Source organism: Brachionichthys hirsutus, chromosome 19, assembly GCF_040956055.1.
Source record: "Brachionichthys hirsutus isolate HB-005 chromosome 19, CSIRO-AGI_Bhir_v1, whole genome shotgun sequence".
Taxonomy (NCBI): Eukaryota; Metazoa; Chordata; class Actinopteri; order Lophiiformes; family Brachionichthyidae; genus Brachionichthys; species Brachionichthys hirsutus.
In genome coordinates, this window is record NC_090915.1 from 2,305,650 (window position 1) to 2,329,918 (window position 24,269).

General features: G+C 50.9%; 2 protein-coding genes across 2 annotated transcripts; one reads left to right on the forward strand and one right to left on the reverse strand.

Annotated features, from left to right (window-relative positions):
* Nucleotides 1–1,574: 1,574 nt before the first annotated feature.
* On the forward strand, nt 1,575–16,940 carry pde8b (phosphodiesterase 8B). Its single transcript, XM_068752513.1, has 22 exons — nt 1,575–1,841; nt 6,503–6,559; nt 8,307–8,497; nt 9,650–9,709; nt 9,860–9,917; nt 10,104–10,192; nt 10,273–10,351; nt 10,442–10,582; nt 10,667–10,755; nt 10,843–10,897; nt 12,348–12,393; nt 12,592–12,669; nt 12,939–13,018; nt 13,702–13,866; nt 14,296–14,341; nt 14,679–14,808; nt 15,141–15,339; nt 15,452–15,669; nt 15,756–15,894; nt 15,985–16,152; nt 16,243–16,372; nt 16,831–16,940. The coding sequence occupies exons 1-22, from the start codon at nt 1,575–1,577 to the stop codon at nt 16,938–16,940; spliced, it is 2,595 nt and encodes an 864-aa protein (XP_068608614.1).
* A 1,202-nt stretch (nt 16,941–18,142) lies between these two features.
* wdr41 (WD repeat domain 41) lies at nt 18,143–22,383 on the reverse strand. Its single transcript, XM_068752944.1, has 13 exons — nt 22,041–22,383; nt 21,603–21,718; nt 20,804–20,852; nt 20,606–20,734; nt 20,463–20,525; nt 20,269–20,380; nt 20,120–20,182; nt 19,935–20,039; nt 19,677–19,861; nt 19,479–19,600; nt 19,306–19,391; nt 18,735–18,868; nt 18,143–18,663 (listed from the first exon to the last, which is right to left on the reverse strand). Exons 1-13 carry the CDS (start codon nt 22,086–22,088, stop codon nt 18,523–18,525), a joined length of 1,353 nt encoding a protein of 450 aa, XP_068609045.1. The 5' UTR covers nt 22,089–22,383; the 3' UTR covers nt 18,143–18,522.
* Nucleotides 22,384–24,269: the final 1,886 nt, after the last annotated feature.

Here is a 24,269-nt window from a genome sequence, read left to right on the forward strand (position 1 = left end):
GCTGTGTGATTGATGGAGATGCACATATACAACCTGGTGGATTTGTACATGCTAACATTTAATTAGCCTCTAAACCAGGGGTCGTCAACCTTTTTGACGCGTGCCACTTTACCATATACTCGAGCCAGAGGGCCAACACTTACTTATCTTACTTACATAATGAAATAATTTGGAAGTGATCTGTTTTTAGAGTTTTTTGCAGAATTTAAACATGTTCATGTTCGATAGGAAATCCTCCTTCATGTATTCTCTGCCAGCGAATGGTATCCAATTTTTCCTGAGTTCCTGGGGGGCCCCCAAAACCTTTCTGGTGGTGCAACCCCTGGATTGTTGCTTTTTTTTAATGTGCAGTAAAACAAATATATAAAAAAGAATAATAGAACTTGCAAAACGTGATTAAAATAAAAATATCTAAATATATGGAATGTGTTCAATAGTTAAATCTGATAGTATAAAGTATTTTCTTTCTCCGGTATTCTTGATTTAACTACTTGTGGGACACAAATGTTCGATCTGGAGTCGATCAGACGATCAGAATCGACGCGGTTACATTCCACACGCGGGGGAGGGACACTAGGACCGCACGGACACCGACACCCGCTTGAACCGGGCAGGTTGAGAAGTTTTGCGGGGCGATAAGTTTCCATCAGTCGGTACCTGCGGGACGATTCGGTAATCAGACAGAACTTCAAGAGTTCGGTGCGAACAGAATATTGATTAAACGTCACCGAGTCACGTCTCTGAGACATGAGCGGACCGTCACCGGAGGAGAGTCCGTTATTCCCCAATGGACCGCTGAAGGTAGGGCCGCCAGCTGATTCCTTGATCTATTGTTGATGGCAAAAACATTAGATCATTGATGCTACGCTGTCCGCTAACATTTATAAGGAGGTCATATTTCTGGAAAGGATGTCTTTCAACGTTTTCTGTCTTTGTAGTTATTTGTAGTCACCTTTTCCAAGGGGCGGGGCATGGGTACTCAGGTACATTGTAGTTAGGGGTGCGCTTCATTTGGTCACCTGCTGAAACTTCTGGGAGAAAGATTGACGAGGAAAGTCTGTCGTTCAAATTAAAGTTTTTAAAGGAAGACAGATTTTCATCAGGATACAAAGCTGAAACATGTTTGATGAAGATGAAGATGAAATCAGAGTGATGGAGAGATAGAAGAAGAGATATGATGAGGGAGAGAGAAAGGGAGGGGGGCGGGGCCAATCTGGGGGAATAATTCAAGGCGAGCCAAAGAAGAAAGCTCCGGGCCCAAAATGACGCGCGTGACAGAGGATGAGCGGAGATAAGAGGCGGTTCCGATTCTTCATCTTCTCCATCTGTCAGACGAACCAGGGGGGGGGGGGGGGGGGGCTGCGGAGGAACCGGGACGCATGAATTAAACAATCAGCGCCTTAATGCGCTCAAACGGCGCGTGGAGGAGAGAAGGAGTCGCTACCGCAGCCGATGCTTCGGAGGAGCCCGCAGCGCGTGCGCGTGCGCGTGAGCAGGCGGGGCGACGGGGAGGTGGTACCCGAGCGTCGGTGTTCGTTATCCGGGCTCTGGCTCCGGAGGCGCGTCGCTGAGGTATGGGCTGCGCTCCCAGCATCCACGTCTCTCAGAGCGGGGTGATCTACTGCCGAGACTCGGACGAGTCCAACTCCCCCCACCAGACCGCCGCCGTCTCCCAGGGCACCGCGGCCACGCTGCACGGGCTCTTCATCAAGACCGACGCGGCCGAGAGCATCCCCCCCCCCGTCATCACCTACCGGAACCGGCGCTCGCAGCGCGAGGAGCGCGGCGGAGGACGCGTCCGCGTCGAGGCCGAGACGCAGACCAGCCGCGCCAGCGTCAAGGTATGGGGGGGGGGGGGGCGTTTATATCGGAGCGCAACAATGCAGATATTTTAATCCACCCTGAGAGTGGATTATAGTGACAGATGCGCGCAATCAATAAAGTGTATCGATTATTGATGATCTGGCAGCCAATAGCCAATTCCCTCTTCACCCGGACTCACCAAAAATGTTCATTCTGGCCTGAAATAGTCACGTGACCCACTTCTGGAGCCTTGCCCCCCCCCCCCCCAGGTGATTTCAGATGTAACATTTTCATGACTTTTGAGACAATTTTGAAGACAAAAAATAGCAGTGACACACTTCAGGGGCGTGTCTGCACAATGACACCAATAAAGTTTGTTTGTTCAAAATCTGCCTTCAGACACAAAGAGCGCATGCAATTCCATTTATCTTTGCAGCAGTGAACACGACCAAAGAAGACCCGTGAAAGGTGGAATTATCTTATCTGTTCATTTCCCCCCCAAATAGATGAGGAAAGATACAATTTATTGCCTCCTTTCATTAGAAGAGAGAGTAATTCAGAAGCTTCCGAATATTCTTCTTCAAACGATCTTCCTCAGAGCCTCCCACCTGACGCTTCGGGATCAAAGCCGTGTTTTAGAGAACCTTAATGGGCCGAACCAATAGGCCTGGTTCTGCAGTCTTTTTTAGGGAATCCTGCGTGTGAAGATCTTAAACATGGAGAGTTTGTGTACAAGGCTTGTCATGAGGGAGCATGTGAACAGATACTCCTCCATATTTCTGATGGCACCCCAGAGGATATAGCTGTTTTAAGAAGTTGTGTAGCAGATGATCTTATCTTCAGACATTAACCCATTCAGGCCCAGATCGGACTGCCAACAGACACTGTCTTATTATAAGCATTTATATAATCCATAATTTTGTATTCATGGTGGAAATATTGGTGTCATTTGGACACTGTCACCAACAGCAGAACCCCGAAGCAAGTAGGAACATTCATCAATATAATTTTACAGGTTTGTGTGACGATCAATGACAGCATTTATCGTTCGACTTTCCCCTACAGTCACATTCCCGCGTGTTTATATGTACAAGTAATCTGATTACCCCTCTGGTCAGTGAGGGGGGGGGGGGGGGGGTGACCTCATGTGAGGGAGAGGGCATATGATGGTTTTCTGTACAGACATCCCTCCAGGGTCTGTCACACAGAAGTTAGCTGTCTCAGCATCGTCATGACGACCTCGCTTACAAAAGTTCAGTGACCGTGAACAATGTAGGGTCTGTGTTTAAAGAAAACTTTATCGAAACGCAGTCAGACGACGTCTGCATAGGCTTTCCTTTCTTTCGTGTTTGCAAGGACAACAGTTTCATTGGCAGAAAAAGTGATAAAATGTTTCCCCCCGGAAGAGTCCATGTGAATTTGCAGGTCAGCATTGGTGGACTCATGGGGTTGGGGGGTGAAAATCACCCACGTGTAAAAAAATTAAAAATAAAAGCACACACAAATTCCCCCGTGCATCGTCTGAGGTGGAAGTGTCCTCTCGGGCATCGTTTCAGTTAGCAAAACATGCTAAAAGACTCTAGGGTGTCACTGGGGAAATGTGAAACAGCGCCACGCAGACTCCCCAACAAAGAGTAGTCTGCCTCTAAATGTTTAAATCGTTAGTTCACGCACACACAATAAAACTATTTCATGCTGTATCATAAATGCAACACACCTTTCTGAGCTCTTTCAGCTGCTGCCCTTATTCTTAGCGAGTCACGTATAGAGATTAAATCCCAAAAGAATTACTCAAACATTTATTAGGCCTAAAACTTTAACCTTGAACGTGTCTACCTGTAGTAGACGTATCTTTTGCGTCGCGACACTCAAATTATTTAGTGAAATATTTTCTATTTCTGTCATGCTAGTGACACCATTAATGTGTAAAAGCTCTTAGCTCTAATGGCGTGTTATGACTCGTAGCTTAGCCCACGTCAAAATAGCACGGGTGTGAGATGATCACAGCTTCGTACAGTGCAAAGAAGATAACTGCGGCGGTGTGCAGACGGAGGCCGACCTCTAGTCCGCCCAGGTGCTACAGAAGGCCACCTGTGCAGGAGATAGGAGGAGGCCATGTTGCAAGGACAGATTCACGTACACAGAGGACTGCACAGAGGAAAGTGGCATAATGCACAGGATCAGAGGACGTAGCCTTGCGCTGAAGGCCTCGGCCACGTCATACTGCATCATTTCTGATTTCTAAACAGTCTGAGTTTCAAAGTAAGAGCCTCACACGAGGTTGGGTCCAGATGAGAGGTCCGCCTCTTTGTCGCTAACGCACGGTGATTAGATATCGGCCCACGTGTAATCACGTGGGCCGATATCACTTCTTTCTGTTCTTGGCCTCTAATGTAAAGACGATAGGCTTTGGTGTTTGGTGGCATTTAATCAGGCACTATGAGGCCAGCTCGCCAGGTCCTACGACCGCTGGTGGCCACTGCAAGCTGCTAGATGTGAAACATGCTTCAAAGTGTTGATGGTGAAATCTGAGGTGCTGGTGCTGCTATAGGTTCTGTCTGTTGTGCAAACATGTAGAACCGTGAACTTGAAAGAACTCACCTTTACACAATGGACGAGGTTTCCCCTCATTTGAACTCCTGAAACCTTGAGATCAGCTCCTTTTTATTCCATCAGAATCTCTTTCTGGACAGAACTGTCACCCCGTTTGCACCGGATGATAAACAGACCTACAACAGGGCCTGGTACCGGGCCTGGACAGATGGAACTCATCCCACTGAGCACTAAAATCGACTCGGTGCATGTGGATGAACATGTGATTGTGATTTTATGACATTTGATTTCTTTTTTTGGTGCTAAGATGTTTTTGATGGTTAAGCTCTCTTCTGTCAAAGACGGACTTTATTTACTTGGGTTTTTATGGACCGAAACAAATTAATTTACCATGCACATAGAGATGAAGAGTTTGTTTTCCATTTGTCCTTTTCTTTTGGTTTTTTGGGTCTGTTTGAATTTTTCGTCATTTTGTATCTTCCACTGGAGACGCCTGGAGGACAGAGGAGGTCTTTGAAAACAAATTACCATTGATCAAAATTAGTTACGCAGACAAACAGAATTCCAAACACCCCAGACTTCTGTCCATCCCGACCTAATCGCCTCGTCTGCACCCGCTCATCCTCCTCCTGGGTCACGGGTGTCCCAGCTGACTACAGGCGAGAGGCGGGGTACACCCCGGATGCGTCGCCAGCTCATTGGGGGGCTTTTTTCCAGATCGGGAACATCATGCATAGGGGGCCCCAGAGCATGCGGAGAGGGAGAAGGCGCCGCCATGATTGGGACACCTGGAGCAATTTGGGGGCGGTGCTCTGTTGTTCCTGCTTTCTTGTTCTAATGTTAGAAACTTTACTTGCAGCATTTGGCAGCAGAGCCAGACGTAGGTGAGGTCACGCTGTGTCCTCACCTACATGTGACCCCCCCCCCCCAAATATCGTTCTATGATGCAACCCACAGGCGTTTCCACGTCGATCAGGAAAGACTTAGAAAGGCTTTGTCGCAGGAGGCTTTTGTCTGGATGGGACTCCTCCCGGTGCGAAGAGGTGTGATAAATACGATGAGCCGGGACGAGAACACGCCGACGTGTTGCGTTTGTGGGTTAAATAAAACCCCCGGTCTGTCTGTCTTTAGCTGTAAATGGATTTCTGATTAGACACTAATGAATGGATGATTATTGGAGGAGCACCTCCCGGTGACGTCGGCTGCTAGCGGTGTAAATACCGCTGGCTAATAATCCCGGTGTTTGAGGTCATGCTGGAGTCACCAGCGCCGGTAGGCCTCGCCGCTTTAGTCACCCAGACGCCGCTGACTGCCTGAACCCACGCCATGAGTCGCCGCCGCTATTATGGAGCCGGAGCCTATTGGAGAATTAACTGAAATCCCTCTTCTCCCTCTTTCTCGGTACCTGCCCTCTGTTTTCATGGATACCGCTGGTATTTTCCTTCAGCTGGAAAGAGACGTTAATCCCGAACACTCCCCGATGGGATATGAGTGTGTGTGTTTGTGTGTGTTTGTGTGTGTTTATGAACCAAAACCACAGATTCTAACAAAGCCGGGGGAAAAAATGACTCCGATGCAGAATCTGCTCAGAAATAACAAAAGACTTGAACTTGATGGTTAAATTCCCCGACGTGACACCGAACGAGTGCGGTGCTCCATGTTGTGTGATGTGCTGCAGGCCTGAGTCAGCGTTTGTGAGGTGCGGCACAAACATGTGTACATGCATTCGTTCACGTCACTGAGTTGCTCGGGGTGACGCAGGGGGTTAAGAAGGCTGCACACGCGTATAAACACAACTTAGCGTGGTGCTCCTGCAGGAGGCTTATGCAAGTAAACCTGTGACAGACTGGTAATACCTTCTGAAGACGCTCGGAGCGGGCAGGTGGCAAATATCCGCAGGAGAGAAATCTATTAGAAGCTTTTTCTACTTCACCGAGGAAATATTTGTTACTCCGCGGATGCTTGAAGTGAAACGATCGAGATAAGGAGGAGAATTAAAGGCGCTCAAGAGAGACGTAGGCGGGAGCAGAAGCTATAAGCCGACATGCTGCTGGACATCAACGGCATAATGGTGGGAAGTGTTGCTTTCGCTTGTTCGGTGTGTTTCGTGTGCTTCCGTTTCTGACGGGTCTTCTGCTGCTCGCAGGTTTCCGCTACAGAAGAATGCGTCGGACCGATGAGGCTGTCCCAAGAGCCCATTCAGGTAAGAGGAGCGCCAAAAAGCATCCTGCACGTAGCTAAAAGAGACCAAATAGGGAGGCGTCAGAGCTCACATTCGTGCCTCTGGTGTTTTGTTTACGTGAAGCGTTCACCTCCAGCTGTGGGTCAAGGTTAGCGTTGACCCGGGGATCGTCGTCGGGCGGATTAGGCCGCGTGCCGATTTATCCTTATGTAACTAAGAACCTCGGAGTTCCTTGAGTTTACTGGCCGGCTGAGACGCAGCTTCCTCACGGCGTTCCCTCCAGGAATCGGCTGCTTTATTAGGTGCTTCCGGTGAATTTGCCGTGGTTTGATCCGACATCCAGAGAGTTCTGATTTCAATTCTGATTTCAGTTCTGATTTCAGTTCTGATTTCAGTTCTTCAAAATCATCGGCTTTATTTCAGGAGGTCTCTCTCAAAGGGAGTGGGAGTTTTATAATGGCTAAAAACTCTTCACACATTGTCGCCATGACACCCATTCACGCTCTGCATGATACACTCTGTTAGCTCAAAGCTAGCGTGCTAGTTGTCCTGACCTCTGACCTCTGAGTCCGCTCGCGGCTGCCGTGACTAACCGTGCCTGACTGTCATGCACGGAGCCCAGAGGCTCTTCGGCGTGAGCGTGCGTTGATCTGTGCAGCGAGTCTGAGACGGGCGTGTTAGCTTGGTGGCGTGTGTTTGACTGGGCGTACATCAGACGGGGGGTTTTACGACCCGCGGCGCCTCCCTCCGGGCTCGTCGTTGGTGACATGTGTGGTCGGTGGTGTCCCAGGGTCGGCTGGGCACCACGCGTGTGGAATTTCACATGTTAGCACCATGGTTACACAAGGTTGCGCGGCGTCAAACACTGCGGGCGGTTCACGGGTTCTCACCAACGCCGGCTTGCTTTTTTAATCTTTTACATCTTCTGCTGCACTTTTTCACGCCGGCACAGATCAGTGTCGCTCGTCAAGATTTACAAGCGATGGGGCTTTGGTGTCCTTAGATTAGAAGGAGCCTGGAGATGATGATGGTGATGATGATGATAATGATGATGATGATGATGATGGAGACAGAAGTGATTATTTTTGGGCCTGGCTGCAGACCAGCTGCTTGTGTTTGTGTGTGCGTGACAGCGTCTCGGTAGATGGTGTGTTTAGGGTCCAAACACAGCGTGGGATCAAAAACCTGCAGGCTTCATGGCGGCGGGTGTGAAACACAGCTTTGAGTTCGGGCTGAGGGAATAAATCGGGGGGGGGGGGGGGGGGTTCTGACGTTACAGGATGTCGTCTGTTCTTTTAATCGTTTTAAAAACCGTCTGTTTTTGTTTGGGCGTAAACAAGGTGGTGCTTTTTTACTATTTTTCATTCACCCTAACTATTTCATATACCCTCAACACGTCATCCATGTTTGTGTTTCCATGGCAACATCTTAAACCCATTCTTAGACAAAAGCACTGAGGTTCGTTTTTTTTTTAAATCACGTCTTGTAAACCGTTTGTCTTTGAATTCCAGGAATTATGCAAAATGTGTATTGTTGCTCATTACAAATGATTCAATATTAGTTTTCTTGCATCACCACGGCAACGATATATTATCAATGGCTCCCAAAGAGGTTCCAGACCATATCGCTCACTATTTTTTACATGTATGTTGGACAGGATGTGTTGATTTTTGCTGTGTCATAGGCGCAGACCTCCAAGCATAGATATTCCACAACCCCCTCCTTAGCGCCGTCTCACCCAGGTGTCCATTCCTCCCCGTCTCCTCAGGTCATGCTGGTGTTCGCCAAGGAGGACAGCCAAAGCGATGCCTTCTGGTGGGCATGCGACCGCGCCGGCTTCAGGTGTAACATCGCACGGACGCCAGAGTCGGCCGCCGAGTGTTTCCTGGACAAGCACCACGAGATCGTCGTCGTCGACGGACGCCACTCGCGCTACTTTGAGCCTGAAGCTGTTTGCAGGTCTGCTCGTCTCTGCTTCCTTCTGTTCCTCAGAGATGCTGAGAAGGTTGATGCTCAAGCTCATTCACAAATCTGCCTCATACATGCTAAGCTAAAAACTGTTAGCGCACCGACATGAAGCCGTGACACCACCATGTGACCCTTCCTAAGAGAAGGTGGCTGCAGATATCTGTTAGCGTTTAGGCTACAGTGAAGCTCATAGTTTAAAGTCAGGATGTAAACAACTTCTGTTCCGGCTCTTCGGGGGCCGCTGGGGCTTTGGGTGACTGAGCGTACGGCGTTCTTGTTTGTTTTGGTGTCAAACTAGTCCCCAGCGTCAGCAGCTGTTTAGTAGAAAGCTGAGGCCTTTTCTTTTTTCTGTGAAACTCGAGACTAGAAATTTTTTGTTGATCAAGAACCTTTCACCCAAGTTTCCAATTGACTCGAGTTCCCGTAAAGAAAGAGTTCCAAAGGGCTCCGTCTGAATTTCAAAGATTGTGTTATCATTGTCTGTTCAATTCTAAGGATAGCCCAGAGTCTGTCAGGGTGTTTTGGTGCCGCCTGGTGTGTATTGAAGGAACTACAGGCCTGAAACTCGTTTTGTCCTGAATTCACTCTAAAAAGAGGCAGAAGAAGACTTGGGTGTCCTGATCCATAAGAAGATATTGGTAGGAAACGGGTTTTGAGATGAGTTGTTGATTTTAAATCGAGCGCCCCCCCCAAGGGAACATTTCCTTTGTCTCTTGTTTCACTGCAGAAACTTTTGGAAACATTCCAGAAACCACTTTGACTGTAGAATAACCTCATTCCCCGTGTTCATCCTGGCGGTGCTGGTCTGCGTTTGTCCCATGTTACTCTCTGGCACGCAGGATTTACTCAGACATTACTTTGAGACTGTATTTTACACAAAACCTTTTCCCGCTCCACCGGCTGTGTTCCTGAAGAATATCCCAAGAATTCCCTGGTGAGGTCCCATCTTTGTGAATAAGGAACGATGTTTCCTGACTATTTAGGGCAGAAGAAAAAGCACGTTCTAACGACACTCGAACGCTAACCAGCATTCAGGAATAAAACTTCTTCGGTTTATTATTATTTGTGTCTCACAGTTGTCAGAACAAAGGAAATGAACCCATGACCTCCTGCTGACTCCCAATCCGTCCGATTTCCTTCCAGGTTGATTCGTGCCACAGAGCCGTCCGAAAACACGGTTATCCTCGCCGTCGTGCCACAAACGTGAGTTGTTATCTTATTTGATGTCATCTGGGATCCACAGTTAAAGTGAAATGAAAACCGGAATTCTGTGGTTAGAGTTTAGCGTTTAGAGGGGTGGGGCCGAAGTGTCTTTTTAAGTCATGGTGACGGTGCTTTCCTGTCGTCTCTCAGGCCGGCCGATCAGGACGAGCCGTCGGTCCTTCCTCTCCTCGCCGCTGGATTTAACAGAGTGCGTCCGACTCCTGGCTGCGACTCGTGTGTTTATAACGGCTGCCTCGTTTGTGACAGACGCTTTATGATTATTGGCCTTCCTAAGAAACTTGAGGAACTAGATTAGAGGCCGGTTTCCAGTTGTGAACCTGGAGCCCTGATTCCCTGATTTGTTTTGTTCGACTCCTTTTTCTTCTTCTTCCAGAGGTTCGTGGAGAACGGCAGCATGTCGGCGTGCTACAATGAGCTCGTACAGCTGGAACACGGCGAGGTGCGCTGCCAGTTCAAACTCAGGTACGGCAGAGGAACGGCTCTTTATGACATCACAACGGGGGAGGGGCTACTCATCTGGCGTTTACTCCACACACATGCAGGGCTTGTAATTCTGTCTTCACTGCTTTGGACCACTGTCAAGAGGCCGTGGAGATCACCAGCGAGGAGCACATAATACAGGTATGAGGGGTGGGGTTTCACTTAAGCCCCGCCTCCGGGGCCAGGCGGCGTCGTAGGCGCAGCTTTAACGTCTGCTCGATCCGTCCGCAGTACGTGAACCCTGCGTTTGAGCGGATGATGGGCTACCACAAGGGCGAGCTGATCGGGAAGGAGCTGACGGAACTCCCCAAGAGCGACAAGAACCGGGCCGACCTGCTGGACACCATCAACACCTGCATCAACAAAGGAAAGGTCGGTGTGGCGTCCCTCTCTGAAACGTGCCGAGGCTGCTAGCGGCGGCGGCGGCGCTCACTCCCCTGTCTGTTCTCTCCCAAGGAATGGCAGGGAATTTACTTTGCAAGGAAGAAGTCGGGCGACAGCATCCAGCAGCACGTGAAGATCACGCCCGTCATCGGCCAGGGAGGGTGAGCAGACCGGCCCGACGACCATCGCTGGGCTTTCCCCGGAGGTCGCGTCCCGCTGACATTCTTCTTCTCCGACTCCTCCAACAGGAAGATTCGACATTTCGTAGCCATCAAACGACCTCATATTGACAACAACAATCAGGTGAGTCAAGCGCTGCCGCCACCCGGACCAGAACTCCTTTCTGAGCCGGCGCCATTACAATCCAAACCCGGTAGAACCTCAAACACGAGCAGCTTTGAAATCTTCAAACATTTCCTCTAAACTCGGGACAGAATCCTGATTCGGAGACTCAGATAAATCTTTGGCTTACATGAGGTGGTTTTTCTGTTGTGCATTCTGAACAGACCCGGCGCTACAGAACATCTTGGCCCAATCAGGCCTGCTGGAGAAGTGAGTCCAAACAGGACAAACTCTCTGGCAGGCTGAAGAGTCCCGTTTAAACGCTCCGGGGGGGGGGGGGGGGGGGCTGTGGCCTCGAACGCTTACTCTGCAGCAGGTGTGTCGCTGCTCTCAGCTGGGTACCGGGCCAATAACGTCATTATATGCTAAGCTACGGCTAAGCACCAGGATCCCCCCCCAGCTAAGACCTGGGAGGGCTCGCAGCCAGGTGCCCAGACTATTAATACCCCGGGCAAAGCTGCACAGGGACCGGCTTTAGCGCATTGCTGTCTTCCATCGTGTGTGTGTGTGTGTGTGTGTGTGTGTGTGTGTGTGCATAAAGGTGAGTCAGTCTTTGGCACCTTTCTGCCGAAGCCGGCCGCCATTCGCTGCCTCTTGTCGGGGTCGTGACTGATCCCATTCCCGAAAACGGTGGAAGCCCTTCCCACAAAACGCTTCGTGCAGATTCCGACTGAATGGATTTATCGGGATTTCCTCTCCTTCGGCGCATTTTCACCTCAAATTACAGAGCAGAAACCAAAAGTTTAGTCTTCGTCATTTGAAACTAATCCAGCCTTTATTGAGTCTTCGCTGAGACGCCGTCGTCCGTTGGACACCCAGAAGGCCACAGAGGCGATACCGGATTCACGTCTTTTCCCGCCCGCACGCTTTCCATTCCATCGTGTTGTTTCGTGAAGCACATTTATTTCAGCGCTCCAGACTCGCTGCAGGTTTCGGGTCATCTTTGGTTTTACTTTCCATCTCATTTATGAAGCTTCATAATCTCAACTATTTCCCAGCTTTAGTCAAGTTAATTCAGAAGATGCTATTTTAAATGTCTGTTTGTGCTTCGCAGCCCAAGAAGCCCATTAAGACTCAGCCGGGCTAAATACGGCCATTAGACGTGTTTACACCGCCCTGATCCTCTGGAGACCCGGGAGCAGCCCGGCCCGCCTGGAAACTCTGAAACGGCCATTAAAAAAATAAATATTATTGAAAAGAATTACAGCAGAATTCTTGGACATAATCAATAGTCGGCAGGTTTTGTTGTCCGGGTTCATCGTTGCCTAAATGTGGAGGATGCGCTGTCAGCTGTAACCGGATTAGAGGCTCGCCATTGGTCGAATCTACAACTAACTAGTAGTTAGTTATATAGATTAAAAGTATTTCAGTAAGAGTTATGTGTTAAAACACTTCTCCTCTCCGGCTGCAGGTGCACCGGTTCAACAAGGAGGACAGGTGTGTCGGGGAGCAGTCAGGTAACGCACCAGCCATCAGTCTTCATTCTAAATATGGAGCCTTTATTGTTTCCCTTCGACTGGATGCTAAATGTGTTGCCCGAGCTCTTCTTTTTGGCCCGGTTCTCGTGTCATGACTGATTCTGCAGGCTAGCATTTAACATTTTAATGTTCTTCCGTTGGATAACTGCGCCTTTGCTTTCCTCGGCCTCGCCACAGATTGCCATTCGCTGCGTCACCGGGACCGGAGGAAAGACTCCATGGACGCCCGATCGCTCAGCTCTCGTGGGAGTGACGGTGAGACCTTTGAGTTGTTCTTCAGAGTAATGAGTAATGAGACTGAAATTAAGGACCAGACCACAAAGGAAGGGATGGGAAGATGATGGCAGAGAGTGTCCGATGGTGGTTGAATCAAAGAGACCCCTTAAATACCCCCCCCCCCCCCCCCACTCAGAGTGCTGCTTCCATCTCATCTTGTGCATTTAAAAACTGTTCAAACATTTATAATGATTGTAATAATTATAGAGCCTCCATTTTTCTCCTTTCACTCGTCTTCTAAATTTCAGCTCCCAGTTTACAGTCGGGTCGAAGATATTCCTCCGTCGCCAGGATTCACTCCATGACGATCGAGGCTCCCATCACCAAGGTAACGCCCTTTTGAGGGTGGAGGGAGGGTCCAGACCAGGCATCAGGGTTTCAATGGGAGCAAGGACGGGGGGAGGGCAGCTCGGTTCACGTCGGACCCGGCAGCCAAAGTGGAACAAGGAATGTGTGTCTTTGAAAAGACATCTTGGTGCATACGAGCCACTCAGCCGATCAATAAACACTTAGCAGGAATGAGTGCTGCGGTACTTCAGGCTGCGGGTTTCCCTCCCTTCCATCAGACATTACGGGAGTCGGATCATCTCGGAATATCTGAAGCCTTCCTAAATATGAAACGGAGAGGAAAGACAAACTGAGAGGAAAAGACAAAATTATTCCAAAATGTCCCCTTTTATCTAGATGCTCTCCAACATTTATACACTTTATTTAAATAATCATAAATAATACTTAAATAACAGTTAAATGATAATACTGCACTTCTATTTATGGATATTTACAAAAAAAAAGTTTTTATCTGCACCGGTGTCAAATTGAAACCTTTGTTTGATGAATTAAGTACATTTATAAAAGCATCTTTTTTTTTTTTTTTAGCTGTTCCCCAGATGAAATTTGTGCAGCGTCACACGCACAAAGACTTTAGCGCTCAGTTTACGGCGCGCCCTGCAGAGGGCTCTTTGTCTGTTTGGCAGCAGACGAGAGCGACTCCTCTTCCTCCGTCTTCCTCAGGTGATAAACATCATCAACGCCGCCCAGGAGAGCAGCCCGGTAACGGTCGCCGAGGCCCTGGAGCGCGTGTTGGAGATCCTGAGAACCACCGAGCTCTACTCCCCTCAGCTCGCCTCCAAGGAGGACGACCCCCACACCAACGACCTGGTGGGGGGGCTCATGAATGTAAGTATCCGTGCTTTATAAGGAGAGGTTAGGAATAAGTCCCTAAAAACGTTCTTGCCTCATGCGTATGAAACTGAATATGAATTCTTGTTGATCCAACAACTGTTTGGCTTGTAAAATCAAACCGGCGTGCCAACCGGCGTGCCAGCGGAGTCCGTGTTTATTTGGTGAGTTTTTGATTTGTTGAACGAACCGGCTCCGAGGTGAGTCACTGCAGACGCAGATGTTAGCCGCTCGGAACCCGAGCTGAGCCACGGTCCACTCCAGACGTGCGTCTTCTGAGGGTTCACCTTTCTGTCGTTACGAACCCTTTTATTTTAGTACTTTCATGTCTAAATGATTCATTTCGAACGATCCAACAGGCAAACACAAAACTGTATTTTATAATAAATTCAACCCTTTCTTGTTTTTGTTTTTCCCCCCCTCCAGGATGGCCTGCGGAGATTGTCTGGGAATGAATACGTCTTCTGCAAAAGTAAGCCTCGAAGAAAGTCTGGCTTCCTACTTCCTGGTAGCACAACGTGGTTTACAAACGATGCCGTGATGGCGAAAACTAACCGGGAAACATGATTGAAAATGTTCCCAAGAGAACTTCCCTTCCTTTAGGTGCTATGCTATGCTGCATGGACAAGAGCGTAATCGATATGTTCCTTTCCTAGTCCGTCCTTTCTTTTATCATAACATATCGATATATTTCCAGCAAGTTTTCCATTCCACAATTAGGAGTGCGGGCCGCCGCCGCCATCAGGATGAAATCAGGGTTTTCTCTCGTTGCCCCTTTAATGCTGGACCCGTTTTGGATCTGTGTGCAGATATGAGCCAGAGCCAGCTGGCCATCCCGGTCGCCCTGAGCGACGTCCCTCCATCCATCGCCGAGATGCTGAATGAGGAGGAGCGCTGGGAGTTCAACATCCTGGAGCTGGAGACGGCGACGCACAAGAGGTACGGAGGCGACGGAGGAAGAGCCGGTCAACGTTCCGTCTAGCCGTCTCTGTGAAACTGAAAGGAACGTTGCTGATAAATGATAACGGAGGAGTTAGGGGAGCGTATCTATGGTAACGGCGAGTTCAGGTTAGCATACAACAGTGATTCCTGTAGGTTAACGACAAACAAAATGCATTCAGGCGGAGCTCGGCTAGCTGTTTCCCCTTGCTTCAAGTATTCATGCTAAGCTAAGCTAATTGACTCCACGAGAGCAGCGTTGATCTCATCCAGCTTGTAAACAAAGATGACCCCGCCCCACAAACACGTGTTCCATGCTTGATCGCCCGCAGACCGCTGACGTACCTCGGCCTGAAGATTTTCACCGGTTTCGGGGTTTGCGACTTCCTGAACTGCTCGGAGGCGACGCTCCGATCCTGGCTGCAGCTCATGGAGGCCAGCTACCACTCCTCCAACTCCTACCACAACTCCACGCACGCCGCCGACGTGCTGCACGCTACTTCCTACTTCCTGCGCAAAGAGAGGGTCAAGGTTAGAAGAGAAATACTCGCCGGGGCCCAACGTCACGCCGCTGAAGTTCCATTTATCTGTGCCACGATTGGAGAAGTAGAAGTTTCAAAACGCCGCTCTGTCTTTGGTTCAGAACAGTCTGGACCAGCTGGATGAGGTGGCGGCTCTGATCGCAGCCGCGGTTCACGACGTGGACCACCCCGGCAGGACCAACTCGTTCCTGTGCAACGCCGGCAGCGAGCTGGCGATTCTCTACAACGACACGGCGGTGCTGGAGAGCCACCACGCCGCCCTCGCCTTCCAGCTCACCGTCCGAGACGGCAAAAGCGACATCTTCAAGAACACGGACAGGTCTGTAGCCGCCCGGCGTGCGACGCCACGGGTCCGGGTCCGGGTCCGGGTCCGGGTCCGAGCTCCGTCTCCTTGGTTTCCGACAGGAATCAGTTCCGGACGCTGCGCCAGGCGATCATCGACATGGTGCTCGCCACGGAGATGACCAGACACTTCGAACACGTCAGCAAGTTCGTGAACAGCGTCAACAAGCCGATGGCCGCCGTAGACGAGACCGGCACGAATGTAAGGGGGGGGGGACCACCTCCGAGCAGGTTTCATGCCGATCCGGAACCTCCTGCGGATCCGTCACTCTTCCTCACGTCTTTCCGGCAGACCGTGAGCAGCGACGGCGACGGCCAGGCCAACATCAGGAACGCTCCGGAGAACCGTCTGCTGGTAAAGAGGATGCTGATCAAGTGCGCAGACGTGGCCAATCCCTGCAGGCCCCTGGAGCTCTGCATCGAGTGGGCGGGACGCATCTCCGAGGAATACTTCGCCCAGGTGAGGGGGGGGGGGTGGGGCAGGCATCGTGGCTGCTCATCCTGTGCAGCGTCTCATCTCTTCTCTGGCCTCTTTGTGTTCGCCCTGAAGACGGATGAGGAGAAGAGCCAAGGGCTGCCGGTGGTGATGCCGGTGTTCGACAGGAATACCTGCAGCATTCCCAAATCCCAGATCTCCTTCATGGACTACTTCATCACCGACATGTTTGACGCCTGGGATGGTGAGGATGTGTGTGTGTGTGTGTGCGTGTGTGTGTGAGAAACAAATCTGATGTTTGGGGCAAGTTTCCAGAAAACGGATTTTCATTTTGTGGTTCCTGGAAAAGCGTTCAGGAAAAGTGGGAGGAGATGCCGAGTAGCTTGTAGCTCCACGTTCTCCCCGCCTGTCCGTTTTAGGCCCCTCCCCCATGAGAGGACTTGTTTCCTGTCAATAATGCTCTGATGTCATGGAAAGATTCCAACGCCGGCGGGATTGGAAGTTTGGAGGGGGGGGGGGGGGGGGGCGTCAAGTACAGCCGCTCTGAATTCACCAGGGTCTTTGTCCAGGTCATTGCTGGTTCCACAGATGCAGGCGGGTCAACAACAAGCAGGAAATGGGGGGGGGGGTGTACATGCATGATGAATCATTCTCCCCGTGTAATAAAAGCATCGCCCCGACACCCCCCTCCTCTTTCTGCAGCCTTCGCCGACCTGCCCGGCCTCATGGAGCACCTGTCAGAGAACTACAAGTACTGGAAGAGCCTGGACGAGATGAAGTGGAAGAGCCTGCGTCCCCCCCCGCCTTCCTGACGGCTCCCTCGCAGGGTAGGACAGCAAAAGCGACCCCCGCCGTGGGACAGTCGGCCTCTTCGGCCGTGATTGGATGGAGCTCCGTGTCCCCCCCCGGGCTCGACGGCGGACAGACGGACGCCGTTTCAATCTCAAATCACAGCCTCTTCTCATGGCGGGGGGATCGGTGGGGGGGGGGGGTCTGCCAGCAGAGAACAGGTTGTCATTTGAGGGCCCCCCCACTGAGTTTTCCCAACTCCCTGGACGACTCGCCTGCCGATCACACGGCAGCTAATCGAGACGTTCTGACTTCCCTCTTCCTGTTTTCGAGGTTCTTTTCTTTCCGCTGCTGCAACAGAAGTGAATGAACGAGTGAACGAGGCGCCGACCAAATCACCGGGATCAATCCGATCGCCTGTGGCCCGTTTTTAACCTCCGTCACGTGGAAGGTGCTCAGCCGGGGCGTCCCGAGCAGGGACGCAGAACGAGGCGCTTTAAATTCGTGTCTGAGTCCAAATACTTAGAAATCTATAAACCTGTCGGACAGAAAGATTGGAGAACGGGTCGAGCTTCAGGGTCCAAACTTCCACATCCAGGAGGGTGCTGATTGACGGACTTAAAGCTCGTGTAGCTGGCGGTGAAACAGAACTTCCATTACATCATAGTCCGAGCGCTCTGGGCTGCAGTAAACCTGCATGCCAGAGCAAATGGAGGGATTAGAAATGCACTGTATCAGAGCTCCTCGGGTCGGGGAGGGGGGGGGGCGTCCATCGGTGACACTAACTGTAGATTCAAAGGGGAAGAAGCAGATGTGCAGAGTGTCCGGAGCTCAGATCGGCGCCTGAAGCAGCGGCAGCATCCGGCTGCTTCGGGCACCGATCGGCTCCGGCTCTTCCTCACGCTGGTTTTCATCCCGCAACTCCAGCTGCACGTTATTATTATTATTTTAAACTACCTTTTTTCATGAAGGCTGCATATTAAAGGTGTATTCTTCCGCCCTCTAGCGGCCACATGGCGGTACTGCAAGCAGCGCACAATCTTCAATGGAAGGACTTGTGAGTTATTTCTCACTGTGACAGGAAACAAAGTGAATATTTGACTGCATTAAATGTCAGGATTTTCTTCAATTTTGACCCGATACAGTATTAGAACGCCGTTTGGAGCAACGTGTTTGATCTCTGGTGCCATTTAAAAATGAAAATCAGATTAAATCAGACGTCCTGTGTGATTTTCATCGTCATGCAGAACGATCAGAATTTATTTGATGCTGAATTTGGAGAACTTTCTCACACTAACACGTTTCTTTTTAAGGATGTCTGGGGGACGTTCAGCGGTTGAAGCGATCTGCCCGCCCCGGCTGGCCCGGTTCTGATGATCAAATGAGCCTTCGCTGCCTCTTTGGCGAGTTCAGGACGGTCCAGATCGCTCGGACCGGGTTTCATTACAGGAACTAAAACATTCCAGGTGGGAAATAAAGTCGTGACTTTTCTTGTGTCGGACACATTTGACCTTAAAGGTCGTTTACGTTTGCTTACGTCGACGAGACAAACGAGACAAAAAGCAGCGTTACAGTGCATCACATCTTTTGTTTTGAGGTCAAATGTCAGAGCCCTCCGTTCTCCTCCAGTTTTTGGAAAAGTGCGAGGCTGCGCAGGCGGGACTGCCGCTCGCCGTCCTTCCACAGGATCAGCAGGTGATCCGCCGAGCAGGTGACCAAACCGTTCTCCCCGAAGCTCAGGAACATCTGAAGGAACAGAAACGCCGATCAACACCATGTCGAAGAGGAAACGGGTTTGTGTGAGCGGGAGGTCATACCTGGACCGCCCCCGAGTGTCCGATCAGATCGCCCGTCAGCTCCAGCGTCCTCAGGTTCGGAACATCGGAGTCCTTCTTCGACGCGGCGCAGGTCTGTTTGTTCGACCGGCCGAAGTTCCACATCCCAAAGAATCCTGGCGGAGAGTGGAAAGGATGAAAAGGACACGAAGGATGTTTGTTCTCGTGTTTTCTGCCGGTCGTTGAAGAGAGAACAAAAATGTTTCTCTACCCGGGTGGCGATGGGAAGCTGCAGCAGCAGCAGCATCAGGAGAACCAGAACAAGTTCAAATCAAGCCAAAGAACTAAAAGGTGCTGAAGATGGAGCCCAGGGGAACTCCGAAGACCGTCACGAGCACCGCCCCATTTCCTCCCCGAGTGAATCGTTAAAAATAGATTCACCAAATGACGGGAAACGCGGCGAGTGAGAAGACTTTTAAAAACCGACGCCTCCGTTTGTGGTTTCCTCGTGGCGCAAAGCGAACCAACGGTCTGTGGTGACGAGTGGGAAGCGATGATGCGTGTAGCGAGAGCTGCCGCAGCTCGACGCGCGTGTCTGTGGCGTTCGGGTCACCTGGAGAAGCCGGTTCTGCCGGCAGAGGCAGGTCCTGAATCTCCCACATCCTCACGCTGCCGTCTTCGGAGCAGGACATCAGCTCGCTGAAACGAGTCGCAGCCGCTTAGTCAAAAAGGTTTCATTTTTGGGGGGCAGGATTTGCCCCCCGGCGCCACACGGGGCAGCATCACCTGTCGGATAACAGCGCGGTGTGCAGGACGTTGGAGTCGTGGGCCACCTTCCTGTAGGCCACCACCGTCTTGGTCATGACGCTGTAGACGTAGAGGCCGCTGCCCACGGCGGCGAGGATGAGCTGCAACACAAGCGTCACGTTTCTTTATGGACTCGCAAACACAACGGCTCCGCCCACTCGCCCCGTCCTGCCTCACCTTTCCGTTGGTGGACAGGTGCTGGATGGACATCTCGCTGGGTTTGGGGGCGGTCAGCCTTATTTCAGACTGAATCGGGGATTGTGACTCCTCCCACAGGATGTGCTCGTAGGCCAGGACGTTCCAATCAACCGCGTCCCATAAGATCAACTCGCCGGCGTGAGAGCCGCTGGCGAAGAGCCTGTCTGAGGAAGACAAACACGCACGTCAGCGAGACGGAGCGGCATCGTGAGACTCCGTCCCTCCTCAGAGACCAACCGGAGACGTTGATCAGGTCCCGGATCCGGTCCTGGTGGTCGGACAGGCAGCGGATCTCAGCCAGCGAGGACGAGGACGAGGACGAAACCGTCAGCCTGTAAATCACTGAAGAAGAAGAAGCCGTCCACAATGAGCATCGGAGCAGAGACAGACCTGCCCCCCCCCCCCCCGCCCCCGTCTCTTACAGATGTCTTTATCCATCGCAGCCGCCAGGCAGTTCTTGGGCAGCTCGATCAGAGCCGTCATTCCTGCAACGCATCCAAAACACAGACGTTAAAGCGGGAGAACCGTCCGGGGGGGGGGGGGGGGGGGGGGCAGCCGCTGTCCTCCTCACCGGTGTCGCTGTGGTTCCGTCTTTGACACTGCAGCTCAAAGTCTTTGTTCCACACGCACAGTTCTTCTCCGCCGGAGACCCAAACGCCGAGCCGCTCCAGAACCAGCAAACACTGACGGAGACGGGAAGCACGGGTCAGTGTTTTCCCCGATATCCGGTTCTTACGCTAAACTTCCCGTCTCAACACGGATTACCTTCACGGAGGACTGGAGGTCTGAGACGGTCTGGACTCTGTGGCCGGTGTCCGGATCCCACAGCTGACGGATCGGGTTAAGGGTCAGACAAAGCCAAGCGGCCGCCGGCGCGGCGTTCGAGCCGGGCTCCGGTGTGAGGATACGCTGAGGCTTCGGTCCGAGGAGGCCGTGATGAGCAACGTGTGCGACGCGAGCTCGTGGTTGCAGGTGAAGGTCGTCATGGCGGTGACCTGCTGGGAGTGGCCCCGCAGCTCCTGCAGCCGCTCGCCGCTCTGAGAGAGAACCAGCAGTTAGCCTCGCTGCGTGGCGCGCGGCTAACGCTGCGGCGCGCGATGCGTTACCTCGATGTCCCACACCAGGACGAGGCCGTCGTCTCCCGCCGAGGCAAATCTGGAAACAAGAGACGGGTTGACAGAAACGGTTTCCGTGGAGACGCGACCTTCGTCTCTCCAGAGGTCAGAACCGAGTTCAGCGCCGTCCGCTTGAGGAATCATTTCCCATCGCGCCGTCTCCACCTGAGAAATCTTAAAGACAAACATCTGTCCTGCCCCCCCCCCCTCCCGCTTGGCCTCTGACCCCCCAACCAACCAAAATCAACAGACAGGATGGAAAAAGAGACCCAATAAGAAGAGGGGAACTGTCGCCGATACGTTTTCGGACTTCAAAAAGCAATCTGCAGAGAATTTCCTGGCCTTTGCCCCCCCCCCCCCCCGACTGAGGACCGGAGTGCAGAGAGGACGAGGCTCAGAGGAGGGGGGTTATTACTGGAGGAGACCAAGCGTGAAGCAGCCCCCCCCTCCTGACCACTTATACAGACCCGCTCCCACCGTGCTAGTGTGCAGCGCAGCCCCTCAGAGGAGCGCAGGTGCAGCACCTCCGTGCGTGCGTGTGTGTGCGTGCGTGCGTGTGTGTGTGTGTGTGTGTGTGTGCGTGTGTGTGCGTGCGTGTGTGTGTGTGTGTGGACCGCATTAAAAGGCTTTGTTTACTGTAACTGCACCAGCATGGAGCTGAGCTCTTGTCATGCTCTGTAAGTTTTCTGTAGGTGAGGAATCTCCTGTCAATCACGGAGGGATAGAGGCCAGCAAAGAGAGAGAGGGGGGGAGCAGGGGGAGGGGGGCAGCAGGGGGGGCGGCTGCTCACCTGAAGTCATCAATCTGCACCAGAAATCGAACAATGTCAAAATGTCCTTTCAGCACCTGCAGCTCAGTGAACCAGTTTTTGGGCTGTTCCTCTCCGATGCACGACGCCGAGCTTTTCTGGCCGACGCAGGGGGGAAATAGTGAGCCGCGCACACGCACGCGCACATGCACACGTATATACACTCGTAAAGTTTCAGTTTCCCTTCTCTGCAACTTTACCCCCCCCCCCCCCCCGCCAGGTAACAGTTCAGAAGTGATTGCACTTTTTATTTTATGTGACTGAATGAAGAGTGCAGCATTTCCTCAAAGCATATTTAATTTAATGAAGATAAACTAAACACTCGTGAGTCATCGAACAGGATGCTCAAACACACTGTTAGCTTACAGCTAAAATGCTAACAGGTTCGCCGAGGCAGCACAAGTTACCGGTAAATCTTACCTCCGCCGAGAACTGAGCCTCTCGACCACCGAGGATCCACCGGAGCATGACTGCGTCCGGTTACCGTCACCCGAAGTAAGACACCGAAACCGGTTCTACACACTCTTCATCTGGGAACCAGCCCAAAACAAACGCAGCTGGGCTAGCATGAAAGCTAGGCTAACATGAACAAACGCTAACGTCACGAGCGCGTCACACAAACACTTACTCGCGACGATCGGTTATCGATCCGTGAACTCCGGTTTTTGGATCAAATGTTTTTCGAATTAATAAAATGTAACGTTTGAACTGCAATACGTAAGCTAGCTTCCCGTTAAAAGCTAAGAGGTACATTGTAATCACAACAAACTGAACACGTGACTCAAATGTACAGAAGCCGCGAGAGGACAATATTCATTCAGGTCGACGAAGAACTGCAGCCATTTTTAATTAATACGATTTAACGCATGTTGACACACGATAGAAGTATCTGTGAATATACGGAGCTCCAATTACGTCGCAACAACTAAAACACGAAGGAAACGTTTCGTTTCATCATTTAGAATCAGCGTCAAACGCGTTCCGGCTGGTTTTAATGGGTGTCGTTCTACTTCTCACCGCTAGATGACGGTGTGTAACAATCCCTTGAGATGAAGGAAGGCTCAAATCACCATTAACCAAGTAGCTTTACCAGCGTTTCCCCTTATATTGATCACATTTATGGCATAATTATTTGTAGGCAGCCTTAAATAAAACGTTTGATTACCGTGCATGATTTGCCGCAGACATTTCCCTTATTTCTCTCCTCCTCCCATGCTTTCTTCACATTGACCATCTCTTCCTGCTCCATGTCTTCCTCCTTCATTCCACATTCTCCTCCTTACAATCTCTTCCCTGTAAAGATGCAGACACACACACACACACACACACACACACACACACACACAGTCACTGTCACCCTGGCTGTATCTACTCCTGCTCCCCCCGATTGAGACGACACGCAGTGTGGGCCCTGTGACCTTCATGGTGGCTCAGATCTGCGCCTGGCACTGATTTCTGATTTAGTGTCGATCCGCTGCGCTTGTCAGGGGCTGCGAGGTGCTTTCCATGCGGTAATAGAAAAGCTCAAGGGCAGCTAGACGGAGGAGGAGGGTTAGGGACAGGATTGGTTGAGATGGAGCGAATGGCTTTTAGATCTGAGGACGGGGTGATGCGCTGTTTGTTTAAGCCTCTCTCAGGTGTCTGGATAAATAGGTCAAATATGTAGAGTCCAGAGAAGTGTTGTAATTAATTTTAAGGATGTGGAGGAATGTGACTCGAGGCGAAAGGCGATAAATCCGCAGCTGTGCTAACATCTGCGTAAGGTTGCATCGAGGCACCGTGGTGCTGTCAGCTAAATGCTAATGCAAGTATGCTAACGTGCTAAGAATTAATAAAATAATTAGCTAATCTGGTTCATCAGAGATTATCAGAGCTCTTAGTTTGTTTTTTTAAGAGGATAATTAGAACATCATAGATCTGTCGGCCATTGTTAGCCAAATAATAGACACATTTAGTTCTTAAAATCATCCCCTTTCATCCATTGCAATGTGTTTCTCATTTTGATCTTTAGTTTGGAGGAACACTGCCTCAACTCTGGTGAGTAAAGGATCATTTATCTTGTTATAACATCTAGTCTTTTATAAATACATCTTAAAATACAACGCATTCATGGCTGCCCATCCAGCGGCTGTCGGGACATTTCTGGTCGTGCGAGATGAAAAGTCAAAGGATGGTCCGAACCATCTCGAGTCATCCTCAGGGAACAAGGAATGGGCGAGCGAGTCGCCGACAGGCCTGTAGAGTCACACAGAATTCATTGAGGTGAGTTTCCAGGGAATCAGGTAGGGGAAAATGACATTTTCAAAAATCCATTGTCAAGATAAAACCCAGATGCGAGGAGAGAGGAGGTAAAGTAGAGACTCGGGAGTTTAGTGGGAGGAAACCTAAGTGGCTCCTGAGTGCAGCGGCCTCGATCCGGCGTCGCCGAGGTGTCAGATATGACCAATGGCAGGAATCAGCTAAGAGGCGAAGTTATGATGGCCGCCGAAACACTCAGCACTAAAAGAGCAAAGGAAAAGCCTTCCTCCTCCTCCTCCTCCTCCTCATCCACAGTGCTTGATGTCATCCCGTATTTCCACCCTGTAAGGAAAACAAATGGTTATGATGATGGAAAAGGAATTAAGCTGTGATTTAACAACGGGAGCAACA

Excerpts from the sequence above, each read along its gene's own strand:
- pde8b (XM_068752513.1), top strand. The coding sequence starts at position 1,575 with ATGGGCTGCGCTCCCAGCATCCACGTCTCTCAGAGCGGGGTGATCTAC. Across the intron at positions 1,842-6,502 it reads CCAGCCGCGCCAGCGTCAAG|GTTTCCGCTACAGAAGAATG; the intron begins GTATGGGGGGGG and ends TGCTGCTCGCAG. Across the intron at positions 15,670-15,755 it reads ATCTTCAAGAACACGGACAG|GAATCAGTTCCGGACGCTGC; the intron begins GTCTGTAGCCGC and ends GGTTTCCGACAG.
- wdr41 (XM_068752944.1), bottom strand. The coding sequence starts at position 22,088 with ATGCTCCGGTGGATCCTCGGTGGTCGAGAGGCTCAGTTCTCGGCGGAG. Across the intron at positions 20,853-21,602 it reads GTGCAGATTGATGACTTCAG|ATTTGCCTCGGCGGGAGACG; the intron begins GTGAGCAGCCGC and ends TCTTGTTTCCAG. Across the intron at positions 20,526-20,605 it reads CCTCGGACCGAAGCCTCAGC|CTGTGGGATCCGGACACCGG; the intron begins GTATCCTCACAC and ends CCGATCCGTCAG.